The sequence below is a fragment of the Acanthaster planci genome, linkage group LG07 (genome assembly GCF_054643075.1).
Source record: "Acanthaster planci isolate LZ-2023a linkage group LG07, COTS_SCS, whole genome shotgun sequence".
Taxonomy (NCBI): domain Eukaryota; kingdom Metazoa; phylum Echinodermata; class Asteroidea; order Valvatida; family Acanthasteridae; genus Acanthaster; species Acanthaster planci.
Window position 1 is genome coordinate 15,797,010 of NC_141783.1, and position 18,373 is coordinate 15,815,382.

An 18,373-nucleotide genomic window follows, 5' to 3' on the forward strand; every position below is an offset into this window, starting at 1 on the left:
GACCAGTTTTCTTTGATTGTCTTCAGGAGAGAGCAAAAGAGGACAGCAACAAAGGACAACATAAATCAAACAAGTCTGATTAACAAGAGTGGATGGGGTTGGGGCAAAAACCTGGGCAATGGAGACCTCCCCCCCCAAAAAAAATGGCTACAAACGATGGCTACGTGCACTATTTGGCATGCACAAGGGTTTATCCACTACGAACACAGGGGGAGAGTTCCCCTCGTTTCCTGTGTTTTCTCCGAATGACAATCTACATTCAGAATTCGCATCTTGGCATGAACAGAAAAAAAAGCACTTTTTAGCTCTTTATAGTTGATTTCTGAAGACAAACCACACTGCGTTTGATTTGGATGCTTCCATATTTATTCGAACAGATAAAATCAGAGAAAACATTTTTTCCTTAAAGGTGCTCTTTAATTTTTTCCCCCTCCCTAAAAATCCCCAGATTGCCACCCCCCGGTAATTTTTGTTCTCGAACCTTGAATAAGCACCCGATACCCCTCTTACTTGGGAAAAAACTGCCGTTGATATATGTATGCAAAATATTACTCTTGCTTTCAACGGCAAATCGGTGAAAGTTAATCAGCTGGGTATTGGCTTGTAGCCAGATTTTTGGCCACCATCATTGGGGAATTCCCTTTTTTGCTGCAGCTACAGCGCGAGTGGTGAGAAATCCTTTCTGCGAGTGGGCTGACGTGACATGATGCGCAGGATAGGACCAGCTTGCGTACGCGTGCTAGCTGTCAGTGGCTTTCAAGGCAAAACCACACCTACTAAGTGAATGACACCACGGTGACACCGACAGTGATTATGGACCAAATTTTCGTGGAGTTCAAGTCTCATTTTGGTTAAATTTGTTCAGCAGCCGATCGATGACACTGTAGTAGGAGTTTGGAGAATCTGCTGTATGCATGATACGGTAAGGAAAGACGGCTGTGTACATGTACATTACTACACAAATTTGCAGAAGGAAGCTGCACGGGGATCGTATATTTGGGCATCCCCCCAGGTTTTTTTTTCATTTTAATCTGGTCAGTCGCCCCCAAAAGACCCAAGAAAATGCTCTCTTTATTTTGTGCTGACCCTATTTTTTTAAATACCGAATTGTAAATTGTGGGGAAGTGTGACTTTCTTACCAGTTGATAAACCAGCCGTGCAAATAAAGTTTCCCTTTAACTCAAAACCTTGCCCTCTTTCAACAAAATCAACACTACAGTCATTGAGAATGATGTCGCAGTCATCTACTAAGGTAAATCTAATCTTGGAATGTCGGTCTCCCTGCTGTTATAGGAACGGAGTCCCCAAATATGTGGTACAACCCCTAGCCCAGCTGCACTCACGGCACCATCATCATGATCATGATTTCAGCAGCAGCTGGTTAGGTGTTGTTTTTCAAGCTGATTAAAGCTTTTTTAATCTTACATGCATCAGTTGCACACAGCAGTGGCGTGGGGCTGAGGGATGATATCCTACTTGTCCTCATTCATTCAGTTATCGCCTGCAATCCTGGGAGAATCTGGAAACTTACACATGAGATTTAACATGCTTAGGGGAAGCAGTTAATACACGTTAAAGATGCACTCTGCCTACCGTGGATTTAAATTTTGTGCTGTTCTTCAGTTTCATTGCTGCTCAGAACATGTACATGGGCTATTGGAAAGTTAAACCAGTGAAACGGTACACTAACCCCAACAGTCCCAAATCCTCCAATTTCAATACGATTTTACATACACCCTCGGGGGGTTAGGGCTAATATTTGAAAGTGTTTTGATTCATCAAATTGCAGGGTCTGAGCAATCAGCACCTCATCAGTGAGCTGTGATATGGCATTTAATCAGCTTTTCCCATACAGGGCTTTCATGAGCCCACGTCGTGACTGGCTTGATTCGGACTCGGAGGAAGACAATCTTGTTGAGGTGCTTTGTCGCAGGCAACTTCTATCTCACATGCTGAGAAACTCTCTCTGGCCCCAAACGCATGTAAGTATAAAGGCCACCATTACTCTACAGTGCTGAAGGAGGGGAAGATTGTCAGACATAACATGTTTTTTTTAATTATTTGCTTATTTATTAGATCATTTCACATATTGACAATACATCTACACAGTTGGCTGCAACAAAAAATCATTTAGATTATTACAAATTCTTTGCATAAACAAGCATTAAATTAAATAAAAAATTGAAACAAAAGACAAATATACGAATAGAGAATTTATAATGCCCAAAAAAAATCTGCTTGGATTGTGATCTTCCCTTAAAAGCTAGAAAGCTCATCTAGAGGCCCTCCAAATACAGTTTGTAGATAATTACAGTCTCAGAAAAACAAGAGGAACAACACCGACAATAGCCTCTGAAAGACAAAAGCAACGACAAACACGGAGAGAATCAGCAAAAGTGAACATTTCATGGTCAGATAAACACACAAAACAGAGAGGAAATAGACTACATGCAAAGCAAAGATAAAGTTAGAAAATATTCCTTCTGAGACTTCTCTCAAATCGAAACATACCCATTTTTATTTATGAATACAAACATCTTCTTTTTGCCATGATTTTCATTTTGTTTTTACTTTTTTTCCAAACTAATAATCCGTTCCAAACTTTTCAGGATCCATTTGTCAGAATTCTGGTTTGTAGTTTACATCCACTTAGAGTACATGAATATCAAAAAGGTCTAGCTTACCTTGCTCCATGGGCCAAGCAGACAAAATGTACTTCTAGAAACTGAGATCATATGTACTTTTACAGCCGGGAGCCCTACCTTTTTAGTGAAGTATTTTCTTGCTGGGAAATTATTAGAACAGATGTCAAAAATTTCCTGGTTCTTTATTTTTCTATCAGGAAGACTCACCTCAAGAGAGTTCTGCTACTGATGATGATCTTTCCAACCAAGACACTGATCTTTCACAACAGCTGGCATGCTACTTCAACAATACAAAGTTCAGTGATGTCAAATTCAAGGTGGGAGAAAACATCTTCCACGCCCACAAGGTGATCCTTTGCTCTTGGAGTGATGCTCTTCGGGAGATGTTCATCAATTGTGGGAGGACATCGGCACCAGTTAGGCTAGGAGGTCATAATGAAGGAGCTAGCAATGATTATCTGTCCGAGGAGATTACCTTGGAAGAACCCACACAGAACACTCAGGTCTTTGCAGACTTCCTGAAGTTCATGTACACTGAGACATTGGATCTGACCGAGAGAAATGTGTATCCACTCTTTGAGCTTGCCAAGAAGTATAAGGTCCAAGATCTCTCTGATGTCTGTCAGACATTTCTGATGGAGAAGGTGTCTAATGACAAAGACGCTGCTCTTAGGATGATCAGTAAGGCTGAAAAGATTGGGATGACCGAGTTGTATGAACACTGCTTCAGTGTGCTTGAGAACAATTTTGAGTTTCTCCCTCGAGCCAGCCTGTTCAACATCTGCCCCAAATTGTTCCTAAGGCTTCTCGGAAGCTCAAAGCTGGTAGTACCCTCTGAATCTAAGGTCTTGGCATGTGCTTGTGCTTGGTTAATGAACAAAGAGAACGTTGAGCACAGGACGTACACACAGCAGGTCCTTTCCCTGGTACGGTTTCCTCACACATCACCATCAGTACTTAAAGAGATCACTTCAATGCTATTTCAAAGTTCAAAGACGTACCCAGCATTAAAACAGGCCCTTCAAAGAGTGCTGCCTGGGATATATGAGTGGAAGGTGCTGGCTCCTGACAATGTCTTCAGTAAACTACCCTACCATGTCCGGTTTGCTGCTTTCTCACGACACTACACTGAGCTACGTTACTACATCGGCAGTAGGTACTTGTACAATCAACTGAAGTTGCATGCAGTTCACTCCAAGCAACATCTTCGTCTAGGAGAGGGCAATGGGGCAAATGCCATTACCGTGAAAGTGGTGGGAGTGTCTGCAAACAATGTCTGTGAAGAGCCACGAGAAGATACAAAGAACTGGTCACTTCAAGGTGTCACCTTCTACGACAAAGACTCTGAGCAGTGGGGCATACGGTATCATCTTAAACCGAGATACACTCTTCCAGTTGAGAATGCAAAAGGATGCTTAAGGTTTATATTACTGACTGTATTAGAAGGCCAAGATACGGCCCATCCTATTGTTTGTACTTTGGAAGACAATATTCCAAACTTCGGGCAGGACCAAAAATTCACTGTCACCCTCTCTCCACAGCTCCTGAAACTAAAAATGCAGCCAGTCGAAGTGGAAGTCAGTGTCACCATCTACATGAAATTAAGGTACAGGAATATGAGGAATGTCAGATTACACATGCCAGCAGATATTGTCAAGAGGCACCAGAAGCATCAAGGTGAGCAAAAAATGAAGGATAAGCCCTGTGGCAACTCAGCAGTGTGACTGCCAGCTTCCAGAAACAATCTTCCGCATTTGTTCAAGGCAAAAATAACATACGGCTTCTTCCAAGACCTGAAATGTGATCCATACTAGACAAATGGAGGCTTAAAATGTTCCAAAAACATCCAACTGGCATGACAAAATTCAAGCCCAATTTTGAAAGGCCTGGAAACTTGATAGTATCCAGGTTTTGGATCGGTTGGGAGCAGCGGAAGTAGCAAGTCAATTTTTGCAAGTCCAAGTCAAGTCGCAAATCATTTGAGCACAGGCCAAGTCAAGTCACTAGTCAGTTGCTTAAGTTAAAGTATTTGTATCCAAGTATAAGTCAAGTTATGCGATGTGTGATTTCACGCCACTGCCAAGTGATTCAGGCATGGCCTTGTGGGTAAAAGTTGCGAGCCAAATAAAGTTTTATTCTGATTATTTTAAGACTGTAAGGCGTTAGTTAATAGGCCTAATTTAAAACTTTAATGGGTTTGATTAATTTGATTATCTGAATTGCATTGGTAACATGTCAAAATGTGGAAGTCCAAGTCAAATTACAAGTCAAAAACTGCTAGTCACAAGTCAAGTTACGAGTCACAAAAATGGCAACTCGAGTCCGACTTAAGCCTAGTGACTCAAGTCCACAGGTCTGGTTTGGAGCGGGGTGGAAATCATAAATTTTCTAAAAATATGGACAATCTCATACATTAATTAGAGAGAGGTCTTTGGGGTAAAACTTATGATAGTCCTTTTTCTGAGATATTTGCTCTTTCACTTCAAAATCTGTGTTACAGCAACTGACATATAGCTGCCCTTCTGGCTCTTGTTCAGAATGATAAAACTTGTCAAGTTTTACAGCAAGTCCCACTTCTGTGGACAGGTTTTAATCCATTGCTGACCATCTGTTGAATTTTTAAAACCCTATATTGCATAAAGGCCATTTCCTACTTCATTAAGCGGATGCTAAAGGGGAGCGAAGTTAATGTCACGAAACATTCAAAATGAAATCACCGGAGTTGAAAAACGTGAGACTTTTGGGAATTCACAGTGTGAATCATTTTCACAGCACAGACATTTGATGTAGTTGAGGTCACACTTTCATGTTCTTGTTCATTTTTTGCATCAAGTACCATGGAGGTAGAATTCTATCTCCATGCAAGTACAAACCAGCCTTCAGGCTACAAACAGACGTACATGTACATTATGTTTACCAGGGAGGGGTTGCACCACAAGACTGTACTTAAACAATACAGACCAGCTGGGGGTCATCATTTGATGAATACAAACCACAAGTAACTGTGGAAAAGACAACTCATGAACTGCATGTGAGCCTCATGCATTGTCAAATTTTTTATTGAAATTCTATTTTTTTCAGAAACTGCATAATTTCTTCCCTAAAAAACTTTTTTCCTCTTAAAAGAGTACGATAAAATGATAAATCACGTGTAAAACAAAAGCTGTATGATACATTTTTGGCACACTGAAAACAAAAACAATAGCTGGTTATTCTTTACTGGACAATTCGATCGAATACAGTGCTGTGCGATAATTTCTTATGTACCATATATCACTGCAACGCAACGCAACCTGAAAAAAAAAGTACTGATATATAAAATAACATAAACAAAACCCTCATACAACTTTGATAAGAAAGCACCTAAGTGACTAAATGATCACCCCCCCCATTTCCATCAAAACCTTCCCCCCCCTGACCTCATTCCTACTCAGTAACAGGCTCTGTGCACTCAAGGATGCCCCGCCCCCTCCCTTATTCAAGTATGGAGCCATACCTAAATGTTGTTTAAGTACTGCTATATGTACATTCTTCTCAGTGAAGGGGGGGGGGTTGGTGGATATGGTAGCCTCCTAACCGGTATGTACATGCACAAAGCACCTTTGCATTGCTTTAGCTCTAGATTATGCAGGCATTTTGCATGTTCACTTGTCTTTAACCCTAACCTTCTCCAACCACACAGAATTAAACAGTAGTAAAGTATGTAATTCTGTGGGGATAGGTCTGGCAGGCCCGTAACAGCTGGCTTTTGCATTGGGTTTGGCATACCTCAGAAAAACAAAGTCCAACAGCCTCTGTGCACAAAGTCCCATATGGGTGTCCCATATGGGTCCAGCAACCCTTGGGGGTTAGGTTTAAAAAGAACACACAAATGTATGGTAACTGCATTACAGTAGATGTTATGGAAATAGAGTCAGATAAGTGGCTCAAACAGATCATGTCTTGCAATCTAGGCTGTATAACAAATCTTAAATGATACAGTTGAACACAGAAGGAGTTAGAACTCTGGCACATCGAAGTGCTCGATGAGCATCGCTGCCCGGTCAGACGAACAATAGTAAACATTCCAAAAATGCCGGATTACTGCCTGCAGCTTAGCCGGACAAGTGGGGCAGTAATGTGTAGCAATATTTGTGGTGTTTTCTTTGGAATTAACTACAACTTATCGCAGTGATCAGGAAATAGAAAAACATATCTAACATTAGATTTACTTTTGCCGTAGTGAATGTTTAAAAAGATTTTGATGCACTTTTCCATTATCCATGCAATGTTTGTGATTTTATTTTGTCACTCCAAAACATCAGTTTTCAAAGTCTTTGTACAAATTTGGCCAAGACTGGCTAACAACATGTTGACCACCATGAGACAGTTAAGTTCATGGAAAACAAAATGCGCTGTTTCATCACAAGATCAAATAAAATACATTTTTGTCCATAAATTCTGTGATAAAAATGATGTAAATTAAATCTTAAACACAACTTGGCTATTTATTCCCAGTAATAAGTCCAGAAGAAAGCGTTTGATAAGGGCAATAACTACATATAAATAATTCGAGTACACAGCCTAATACGAACAACTGGGCATGCATTAAATTGGATGTTAGATTGTACCAAGCACCAACAATGGCACGAATATTCAGCTTTCTTTACTACAATACACAACGTTTTAAGGATGCAGATCACCAGCGAAAAATTGCAGTCATGATCATGGGGTACAAAGGGGTGTTATGATTGTGAAACAGCTGGTGCGTATCAAGCATTTGCTGCGCTCTGGCTATGGACATACCGGGCATGCCAGAAAGCGGTACTTGTAATTGGCCAGATGTAATAGCCCAGGCAGGTCAAACTCCTTCTGTGTCCTTCCTCAATGGTTGAACTATGAAGTTTCTATTTAGAAGCAACTGCATTTCCCTAACTCTACAATAACCAATGGAAGCATCCACAGGTATGTGATGTGTAAATAAATGGTTCCTGTTTAATCTTATTGAATTTGTGGACTTTAGGGGGCTTTTTTGGAAAATAAATTACATTAACAGTCTGATGAAGTCACTGCAAAAAGGCTCCTGCAGAAATCAAATGATTTTTGCATATACTATGCCAGGGGTGAGCTTCAAGAATACATGTATTTTGTAGTTGAAAAATAGTTTTCATAGATTTGTAACTGATATTTAACCATATGTTAAGTCTATTATGGTATTTGAAGCACTTTTTACCCTTAGTCTGACATACAGAACTGCTCAGAATTCTAGCAGAATTGTTATTTCAATCCCATTTTTAACTTGCTTAGTGGAAAAGATAAAAATGCTGTTAACATAGGCAAGCATAGATCAACATTAAGTCACTAGTCCTTATGTACAAAGGTTGGTGCACATGCACAGCAAATTAAAGGCAAAGAATTTTCAACACATGTATGAATGGGTCAGTTATTTCTTAGCCCAAACAGTGTTGTCAAGGCTGGATATAAAAATTGAAGAATTCGGAGGAAATAGTTCAAACTTCTTTTTTAAATCTTTGGCATTCAAGCTACAAGAAGGAATTGATTTAAAACTGGCAGAATCCTATCGCGAAAACAGATACATCAAGTTGTTAATTAGCAGTGAGCAATGAATATCAACCTCAAGGTCATGATTTGGGTTATTGTAGATTAATGAATCATGCATCTCAGTGGGTCAAATTTTAAGGGCAGTGGTTGGTGCTCATTCAAGCAAAATCATTTGGGGTATTGCACCATGAATATCTGCACATGTGTAGACTTGACTCAAGTCTGGGTCTCTATGACGTCTTCGTTTCTGTTTGGATACATATCGAGACCGTGCGCTGTTACTTGCTTCGCGCCCTCTTGTGTCCACTTATTACTATGAGTTCAGTTCAGAAATCTTGACTTGACGAATCTGCCAACCATTTGTACACAGCAAATGGGCTCGTCTACCGTAAGTGGTAGCAGCCAATCACATTGCCGGACTTGTTTTTACGTCATTCATACAGGTATGAACAAGTCTACAAGTCTGACTACTTTGATTGGTGGAAATTACGTATACATTATGCAAGATCATGTCATTCATATGCAATTATGAATAACTACATGTCACCTACAGGGGGTCCGATTGGCTTATCCATCAAGTCGGACTTACTGACTGGTGACGAATGACAAATTTTGTACAATAAAGGTTATCAAGTGAGGGCGCCTTATAAGGGTTATGTGAGCTGCCGGGCTGAGCGTGACGACCATGTAGTGCGTATACACGTACCAACTAAAGGGATGGCTGACTAGGGAAGAGCAACCTAAGTCCGACTTGGACTTGATTCAAGTCTAGCACATGTGTGAAGATTTTCATCGCTCTATTTCTATTTGCCAATATGTCATAGTACACCACTCTGTAGCATATCAAGTGCAGTGTACTGGTGTCATGCCAGATTTTATGCCTTGGGCTACAGACAAACACCAACACCAGGGCTTGATCACGAGTCCAGTCACAACTAGGCAAGCAACATGACTTCTCGTCGATGTCTTCATGTCCCCCAGAAGTTGCATCCATGCACGCACATCTCAGGGTCTGTTTGTTCCACACAGATCTGGTTTATAATCAGCGATCTGAAAGCAGGTTTGCAATATCAATTAGAGGAGTTCTGGTGTCAGTGAACCAACCTCGGATCACTAATCACAACCTGGATCGCTTGAAACAAGCAGGCCCTAGGTAATGAGCTACACAGAGCTCTTGCCTTCAGTCTTCCACAAAATAAAAATTGTGGTTACTTGTCCAAGACACACATGCCTGGCACTGATTTACTATATTCTAATTACTCTTGAAACAGCCTGGTCTGCACCCGGCCGCTGTTTCTTGTTGGCATCTAAGATATGTGAATATTGCTCAACCTCTAGGCAGAAACTAGGCAGAAGCAATTTCAGCTGTAAAAATAACACGGATACATTTCCTGTCGTTTCCTTTCAAAAATATAAAAATTGGATAAAATTTTCTACTACATGTATTTCAAAAGGCTTATATCATTTTGCAAAGCTTTTTCAGTCTTCATATTACAAAAGATATAAAAACTTATGTACAATTTGAATCAGTAAAAATGACAAAATTTTGAACCTTTTGAAGTACTCTTCATAAAAATTTTTCTATTTTTCTATCAAAGAATTCCATGTCTGTGTCATTACTAACAAAAAGGAGTAGCTTAAAAGTGTGATGGCAAATTAAGGACAAAAGCCCTTTTAACTTCTCAAGTTCAGTGATGTATTGTGGTACCGACAGATTTGGGTACTCTTTCGCCAGATAACTAAACTATTGGTTTTCTGTCCATTCAAATAATGTGTCTCTCCTAGTTGTTTTTGATTGTAATGACGTGTTTGCAGGCCACAGAATTTCTCAGGAGCCATTGAAACCATAGCTGACATTGCCTTAGTCTTGGTTTCTCCGACCCCTTTGAAATGTTCCCTGAAACACTACGGCACCTTGACACATGTAGCCTAACCAAACTGTAGAGGAAATCCAGGTCTATTATGTACACTGCCCTCTCCTTTATTTGAACTCCATGTTTTCAAAATACCTTAACCCTAACCCTCCTCAATCCTTCACCTGTTGGAGGACTGAGGAGTGTTAGGGTTAGGAGACCATTCACAACAGCTCTCCTCAACCAATACTATCTTAACTACCATTTTTAGCTGCAATTTTATTTCAGCTCAAATTTTACAAGGGTTAAAAAAGTCTTTCCAAAATGACATAAACAGCCCATAAAAATTTATTCATTGAGTATTTAACGCAATACACTGTACAATTTTTCATACGTTGCAGTTTTACAAACATTTGTAAAAGTTTGAAAACGCCAACGAAACATTAACTAAGGCACAGGTTAAAAGTTTCTTCTTGTTTGCTTATGCACAGTCCCTCTTGGTTCTCAAAACAAATCTGGCAAGCGCATGCGCATTTCAAAATGGTACCACTACAGATCTGATTTGGGACTTGCCAGTTGACTTAGACACGGCAAAAATCTTTTGGTCTAAGCTGTGCCGCTCTTCTGCTGTTACAAGTGGCAAGACCTGTCAAACTTTCAGCAGGAAGTTGGCGGTTGCTTGAAACGTTGACTTTTTTCCACGTCTAATTAAAATTTTGCACTATTCTTGGAATTTACACGGCAGAAGTTCGATGTTTGAAGCGGGCTCAAATGGGATGTGTGGATAATCACTATATCTTCTGTTGTCAACAGGGTGGTCCACTGTCAACTCAACTACATACAAAATTATTTGCCAAATCAAAAGACATAGTACACATTGTAAAAAAAAAAAAAAAATACCGCAAACCAATTTTCCGTGCTTTGTCATTACCACTGCAGTCCGTGTCCCTTATATCACGTCGCTCTCGTTGTGCGACTCGTCTTCAAACACCGAGTCATCCTTAGACTGGATCCACACCTCCGGGGGTTCGGAAGACAGGCCACTGTCTCTCTTTGACTTGTACTGCAAATGGGAACATAATACCCAAGCTTACATTTGAGGGGGTATTTCAGTCCCTCCTAGAGTGGGAAGGGGAAGTGAAACCCTCCCTCAACATATCTTCGTAATGCTTTTTTCCCCATGCTGAGCCTACAGGAGTACTTCCAGTAATGTCTTACGATCATTTTGACACCAGGTTTATATGAGCTTTTGAAAAATGACTGTACTTACAATAACTTTTTACATTCATACCAAATTTCAAACAGATCAGATGAGAGACGGCCAAGATCTTGAAGGAGGGGCAGGATTAAAGTTTAAAGCTCCCAGCTCTTTTAGGATTAATCCTTGAGGGACATTTTTGTAATATCAAGTAGATAGACTTGTTCTTTCTAACTTTGCCAAGTTTCACTTCACACACTGAAAGCTTCCCTGTGTGTGCATGAGCACGACAAATTCAAATACTTCTGGGCTTCTAAGTATCAAAACTCTGACATTTTACAAGAATTGTACATATCAAAATAAAAAAAAATGGTGTCAAACTATGCTGAAGACCTCCCAGACGGGGGGAGCCGAGCCCGGCCAGCTTCCCGGCTGGTCCGGCGGCCCCCTCCGGCATCGAGGTGAGAGGAGGACGCGGGGCTGGGCATTACAGGAAGTACCTGACAATAAACATCTTAGGGTGAATATCAGACATGTTACACAGCAGAATGACAACTTATTGTAATGAGGTTACAACGGCACCCCCTCAAGCCAAGCCATGATGGAAGTCCCAGCATGTGATTTGAACCCTGACCATCATGGCGTGAAAGGGATTTTTTCCAATGCCGACCCGATGGGGCAACCTCAGACTCTTACCCGTTGCAATTCCAGGTACTTCTCGTGTGTCTTGCCAGCCCAGGCTAGGAGCTCCAAGCCATCTGGCGGCATCTTGAGGCCGGCGGAGTTCCTGTTGCTCAGCAGATGTTGCACTCGACTCAGATCGCGGGCCACTGCCCTGTAACATCCAGGCAGGAAAACTTAAATAGTGACAATTCAGATTGGGCAAATTGGGATTGGGCTCTCGGATGAGGGCCAAATTAGCAGAGGCTGCAACTTACAAGGGAGCCAAACAAGTAGAAACTGATAATTCTTTTCCAGAGATAAAGGAGATTGCCCAACCTTAGCTCCATCTTTCAGCTCCATCTTAGGGCCTCAATTTCCGGAATTTAAGCCCCTGGGTTGAGACCCTTCAACTCAAAATGTAAGTACATGTAGTTCCAGTGTTGGCTTCAACATCAAAGTGTCTGATTTGACGTAAAACAGGAGCCAAGAGTTGACGCCAAGATTTGTTTGGGGGGCGGGGGAAGCCCAGGTACATGTATACTTGTATGAAGTGTACTCACTTGTAGCCATGCACCCTGGGATTGCCGTGTTTGGCATTCTTGATCCGTTCCTGGACATCCTTTTGCATCTCCAGGAAGGTGACGGCATGTGGTTGCAGCTCCCTCAACTGCTTCTCAAACCTCTCCCGCTTTTCTGCCTTTGATGGAGAGATGACGACGTTGTCACCTGAGGCAGTATCACCATCTAGAAGGCGAAAAAACATCAACAAAATAGATCTGTGAATATCAGGGAAACTGCACATCAGGGAAACTGCACATCAGACAACTTTCTGCACATCTTATATGTAGGGCCCCTCCGAAAGCTGAGAGAAAGTTTTAGGAAATTCCCCCCCCCCAAAAAATATAGTCTTTCCCCGTATGTTTGCCTCATGCACTTTCCCTGTGCTCTTGTGGCTAGCACATGCTCACTTTTCGCCTGTACAGTTGGTCAGCTGGGCAGTGACCCAGTTGCCATGGTCACTTCCTTCTGATTGGCTAAGGCACCCAGCAGGAAATGGAACTTCACCCTCTTTGTTCACCTTGGCGGTCTCAAGCATTCCTTGATGAGCAGCCAGTGATTAAAGACGTTGTCCAGTTTTGCAACAATTACTGATGTTTGCATAACTTTGCTCATTTTCAGGTATGTTCATTTCCTTTCACTATACATGTATCTCATATTTTAGACTTAGTTGTATTTACGTAATTGTAGGATTGATACTGTTTTGTCTTTCTTGAACCCAGTGATTTCAGTTAAAATTTGGCTTAAAAGAAAGCAAAGCAACTAGAGAAATGTTTAACTTTGATTTGTGTTTTCTGAAACTTCCCAAATGATAGTTTCACGGGAAACAGGAAAAACAAGGATTTGGGTTCCAGTTTTGGAAAGTTTGAGGAAGTTTATTTAAGTTTCCAGTAGGAGATGCCAGATTTTGATTGAGTTTATATAACCTTAGAAAAGTGACAGGTTTTGGAGTGCCACTTGCCAGATTATTACGTTGATAAGAGCGATTTCTCATACGTAGAGGTATTTCTTTACGTGCATAGAGGATGTGGACGAATGTGTAATTTAGTACTTTTCCACTTGTTCATAACTTTTGAAAGTGTTGAATTGAGTGTCCGCTCTCGTCACTTTCTGGAGAAACTCAGTAGAGTTGGACCATGCATTTTATATTGCAAGTATATGTACAGTGTCTGTGGCTATCGTACATTGGACAGGAAATGGTCCAAGCAGAGATGAGTCACGCATTCCTGGAACCAAGCCCTAGCTCATTAGTATTCGGGCGAGGGTAGGGGAGACAGGATGTGCCCATGTGGTTCACTGGGTAGTGACCACAGGCACTGATTGAGATAAGAGGTCGTTTATCTTCGACCATGTGCTTATATGGCAGCAGCTGCAAGTGCCAAACCATGTGAAAACTAGTAGGGCCAAGAACACACATTTTTCTTGTGCATATTTAATAGGATTGACTTCACTCTTATTTTGGTTCACTTACTTGCGCAACTCAGCCCGGTGAAAAGACACAGTATAGTTTAAGGATCTAAATGAGTATTTGACAATTGTGCTCTTGCCATACTTCTATGCATGTATGAAAATTTTGTGTATTATGTTTCTTTCGTCCAATAGTTATAGTTTCATTTCTTTGGGATTGAATGTACTATTTAGACCTTCTGAATGGTTATAAGTTTGAGCGATAACTTGTTAGTGCGAAAGAAGGTGTTGATTACATGATGAAAGATTCCTTGATGAGCAGCCAGTGATTAAAGACGTTGTCCAGTTTTGCAACAATTACTGATGTTTGCATAACTTTGCTCATTTTCAGATTTCCTTTCCACCAACCCCTCGGGGCTGGCTTACATTTGGCGACCTTGCCAGGACAGGTGCGTCTGTTTGTTATGCAACTCTGACAAGCTAGACGACGTGCGCCTGTCCTGTGACCAGAACCTGTGATGCAGCGGAGAGGGCAGCACCACGAATGACATAGCGGACCCGATCTCCCAGCAACCAGTGCCCCCCCCCCTGTAAGAGAGAGATGGCATCCCTGGACGAGGTGGACGCCGATGTTCATGTGCGGCTGCAGTCAGCAACCAGGGATGTCCTGCTGGCTGTATATGCAGAACTCGGCCTGGAGGAGGGAGATGGGAAGACCAACTCAGCCCTTCTCCGACGAGTGAGGAAGCACCTCAGCAGTGACGACGTAGAGGGCCAGGAGGATGAGGGCCTTGCAGTACTTGAAAAAGTACTGTCAGTGCTGAAGGGGGCCCCATCAGGCACACCGCAGGAGGAGGAGGCAGCCGTATCAAGCCAGACGTGTGCCCCTTCATCGACGGAGGTAGCAGCTGGCCCGGTGTTCCGGAGGGAGTTTAAAATCTTTGGGCAAATTGGTGACGCGGGGCAGAAGGACAAAATAACCTTTTTGTCCCTAATGCATCAGATCGAGGCGGGGTTGGCGAGAAAATACAAGGAGAGAGAGGTGGTAGAGGCCGTCATCAGGGCCATTAACCCAGCGTCACGCCTGAGAAGTTACCTTGAGGGAAAACCTTCGCTCAACCTAGCTGACTTGCGTCGCATCCTAAGGTCACACTACGGGGAGAGGGATGCTACCGAGCTTTACTACCAGCTGTCGAGGGCCCGGCAAGATGTTAAGGAAAGTCCCCAGGAGTTCCTGATCCGAGCCATGGATTTGCAACAGAAGGTCCGGTTCGTCTCTAAGGAATTGACTGCAGGCCCAAAGTATGAGGCGGAACAGGTGAGGGCGATGTTCCTTCACTCACTCCAGACAGGATTCCGCAGTGAGGGGGTACGGACCGACATGCGCCCGTATCTCCAGGACCAGAACATCACTGACGAGGAGCTACTAGAGAAGCTGAACATAGCAGCCAGTCATGAGGCAGAGCTTCAGCAGAAGATGAACGGGTCACGACCCGTCACAGTCAGCAGCGTCTCTCAGAACACACCTGAACCAGCACCCACCAAGACCCCCAAGCCCAACCCTCTAGTTGAAGACGTGAAGGAGCTGAAGCAGCAGGTTGCTGCCTTGGTCACAGCTCTGCAAGCAGGCGGCAACCAGTCCGCCAATGCAGCGAGCAGCAGAGCGACCCGCCCCCGGGGCCCTCCCAGGAAGTGGGGCTGCCAGGGATGCCAGACACAAGGTGTTGGTGACCAGTGTCGACACTGCTTCAAGTGTGGATCACCTGACCACTACATGCGGAACTGCAGCAACCAGTCGGGAAACGGCCAAGGGTTACCGCCGAGGGGCGAGCAGTAACCACCCCAGTGACAAAGTCCCAGCATAGAGAAACCACAATGGAGGAGCAAAGGACAGGAGTAACAGCCCAAGTATGTGCCCACCTCACCCCGAGACAACACAAGAAAGTAAGTCGTCTAGTCGGGAACAGATGCATGGTGCACTGCTACATTGATGGGCAGCGGACAGAGGCACTTTGGGACACAGGGTCCCAGATCTCTCTTCTTCCCCGTTCGTGGTTTCGACAACATTTCGCACACGTCCCCTTACGACCCCTTCATCAGTTGCTGGGCGAGACCCCATTGGATGTGAGAGCTGCAAATTCAACCCCCATCCCATTTGACGGTTGGATCGAAGCAGGGTTCTCGCTGAGTGAGGAGGGAAATCAGACAACCCCAAAGCTGCAAGTACCCATGCTTGTAACCCCAGATGTGTGTGAACCCATCATCGGGTACAACGTCATTGAACAGTTCACGAAAGAGCATGAAGGCGACACCAGGGGCATCCTACGCTCGGGGTTTCCCAGGATGAAGTCTGCAGCCATCAAGGCCCTGGTTAGTCTCCTTCATGATGATAGTCCTGATAGCCTGTGCCAAGTCAGAGTGGGAAAGAAAGGTGTAATGATCCCAAAGGGAACAACGAGAGCAGTGGCTTGCCGGGTTATGACAGGACCCGTCAGCGAAGACATCCCAGTGCTATTCGAGCCCAACATCAGTACGCCATGGCCAGAGGAAGCAGATGTAGGAGAGTGCTGTGTAACAATACAGGCTGGTTCTTGTTCACACATTCGTGTGCCAGTGACTAATCACTCTGGACACGACGTCTTCATCAGAGGCCGAACTATCCTTGGCGATCTGCAACAGGTCAGGTCACTTCTTCCCTGCTTTGACGAACGTGCCCCGACTCATGAAGCCTCCCAAAACTTACAGGTGCGGGTTAATAAAGTGACTGTCCCACAGCACCAAAAGTCATCAGAGTGGACTCCGCCTGTAGACCTCAGTCATCTGTCTGAAGAGCAGAGACAAGCAGCAGAAGAAATGCTGAAGGAAGAGGCTGGGGCCTTTGCCAAAGATGACAGTGACATGGGGTGTATCACTAACCTCAAGATGAACATCCAACTCAAAGATGACAAACCCGTCCAGAAGACCTATCTTTCGGTACCCCGCCCCCTCTACAAAGAGGTGAAAGAGTACCTCCAAGATCTCATAAACAGGGGGTGGATCGCCAAGTCTACCTCTCCGTATTCTTCTCCCATAGTCTGTGTTAGAAAAAAGGACGGCAGTCTTCGTCTCTGTATTGACTACCGGGAGCTGAACAACAAGACAATTCCGGACCGGCAACCCATTCCGAGGATCCAAGACGTCCTTGATGGTTTAGGCGGGAACTCTTGGTTCTCCACCCTTGACCAGGGTAAAGCCTACCATCAGGGATTCATGGCAGAAAACAGCAGACCCATGACAGCCTTTGTGACCCCATGGGGATTGTACGAGTGGCTGAGAATACCCTTTGGCCTCACGAACGCCCCAGCGGTGTTTCAACGGTGTATGGAGACGTGCCTCGAGGGTCTGACAGGGGAAATAGCCGTCATTTACCTGGATGACATACTGGTGTATGGTACGTCCTTTGAAGACCACTTGGAAAACATCCGCAAGGTACTCCATCGCTTACAACAACATGGAATCAAACTGAAGCCCAGTAAGTGCCGCCTGTTTCAGCGGGAGGTCCGATACCTTGGCCGTGTTGTCTCTGCAGAAGGACACAAGATGGACCCTGCTGACATCAGCGCCGTCCAAGCCTTGAAGGGCAAGGTACCAGGAACTGTAGGAGAGCTGAGGAAATTACTTGGTTTCCTTGGTTATTACAGACGGTATATACAGGATTTCTCCCGGGTAGCCAAACCCCTGTATGACCTTCTCACTATCAGCCCAGGCAACCGAGAGAAACCCCAACACCATACCACTCAACGAGGCAAGGTGAAGCCCGCCAAACAAGGTGCAGGACAGGTCCCCTCTAAGCAACCAATCACCTGGACAAGCGAACACCAGCAAATTCTGAACTCCATTCTTGACCGGCTGACCAATCCACCTGTGATGGCATACCCTGACTTCTCCCTCCCCTTTGTCCTTCATACAGATGCGTCCAATGAGGGGTTGGGAGCTATCCTCTACCAGCGGCAACAGGGAAAGCTCAGAACCATCGGTTATGGGTCGCGAACTCTCACTCCGGCAGAGAAGAACTACAACTTACACTCGGGCAAGTTAGAATTCCTGGCCATGAAGTGGGCGATATGCGAGAAATTCCGTGACTACCTATACTACGCAAAGTCGTTCACGGTCTACACTGATAACAACCCGCTCACCTATGTCCTCACCTCTGCCCGGTTGAACGCCACGGGATATCGTTGGGTGGCGGAGTTGTCAGACTTCAACTTCGACATAAAGTATAAGCCAGGAAAATCCAATATCGATGCTGACACCCTCTCACGATTACCCCTCGACTTTGAGAAGTACATGGCCGATTGCACCCTGGAGACAACCCCAATGGCAATTGATGCCACTATCAAGGCTGTTAAAGCGCAGCAGTCAGGACTCTCATGGATAGCAGCAATCACCTCCTCAATCCCTCCCAGCAGTGAGGGAATCCAAGATGTAACAGATCAGGAGATGGCTGCTGACCAGCGAGCAGACCCTGG

General features: G+C 43.8%; 2 protein-coding genes across 4 annotated transcripts in view; one reads left to right on the forward strand and one right to left on the reverse strand.

Annotated features, from left to right (window-relative positions):
- Window positions 1-7,650, forward strand: LOC110980227 (uncharacterized). The gene is made up of 3 exons (XM_022236698.2): window positions 1-922; window positions 1,790-1,982; window positions 2,843-7,650. The coding sequence occupies exons 2-3, from the start codon at window positions 1,827-1,829 to the stop codon at window positions 4,367-4,369; spliced, it is 1,683 nt and encodes a 560-aa protein (XP_022092390.2). The 5' UTR covers window positions 1-922; window positions 1,790-1,826; the 3' UTR covers window positions 4,370-7,650.
- The window catches only part of LOC110980231 (uncharacterized), a 24,520-nt gene continuing 11,818 nt past the window's right edge, over window positions 5,672-18,373 (reverse strand). For all 3 annotated transcript variants that reach the window (XM_022236709.2, XM_022236706.2, XM_022236707.2), the window contains exons 5-7: window positions 12,461-12,644; window positions 11,934-12,072; window positions 5,672-11,102 (exon numbers count right to left, since the gene is read on the reverse strand). In XM_022236709.2, coding sequence (XP_022092401.2) covers window positions 10,989-11,102; window positions 11,934-12,072; window positions 12,461-12,644 — 437 coding nt within the window. In that variant the 3' untranslated portion in view covers window positions 5,672-10,988. The remainder of the gene's footprint in view (window positions 11,103-11,933; window positions 12,073-12,460; window positions 12,645-18,373) is intronic.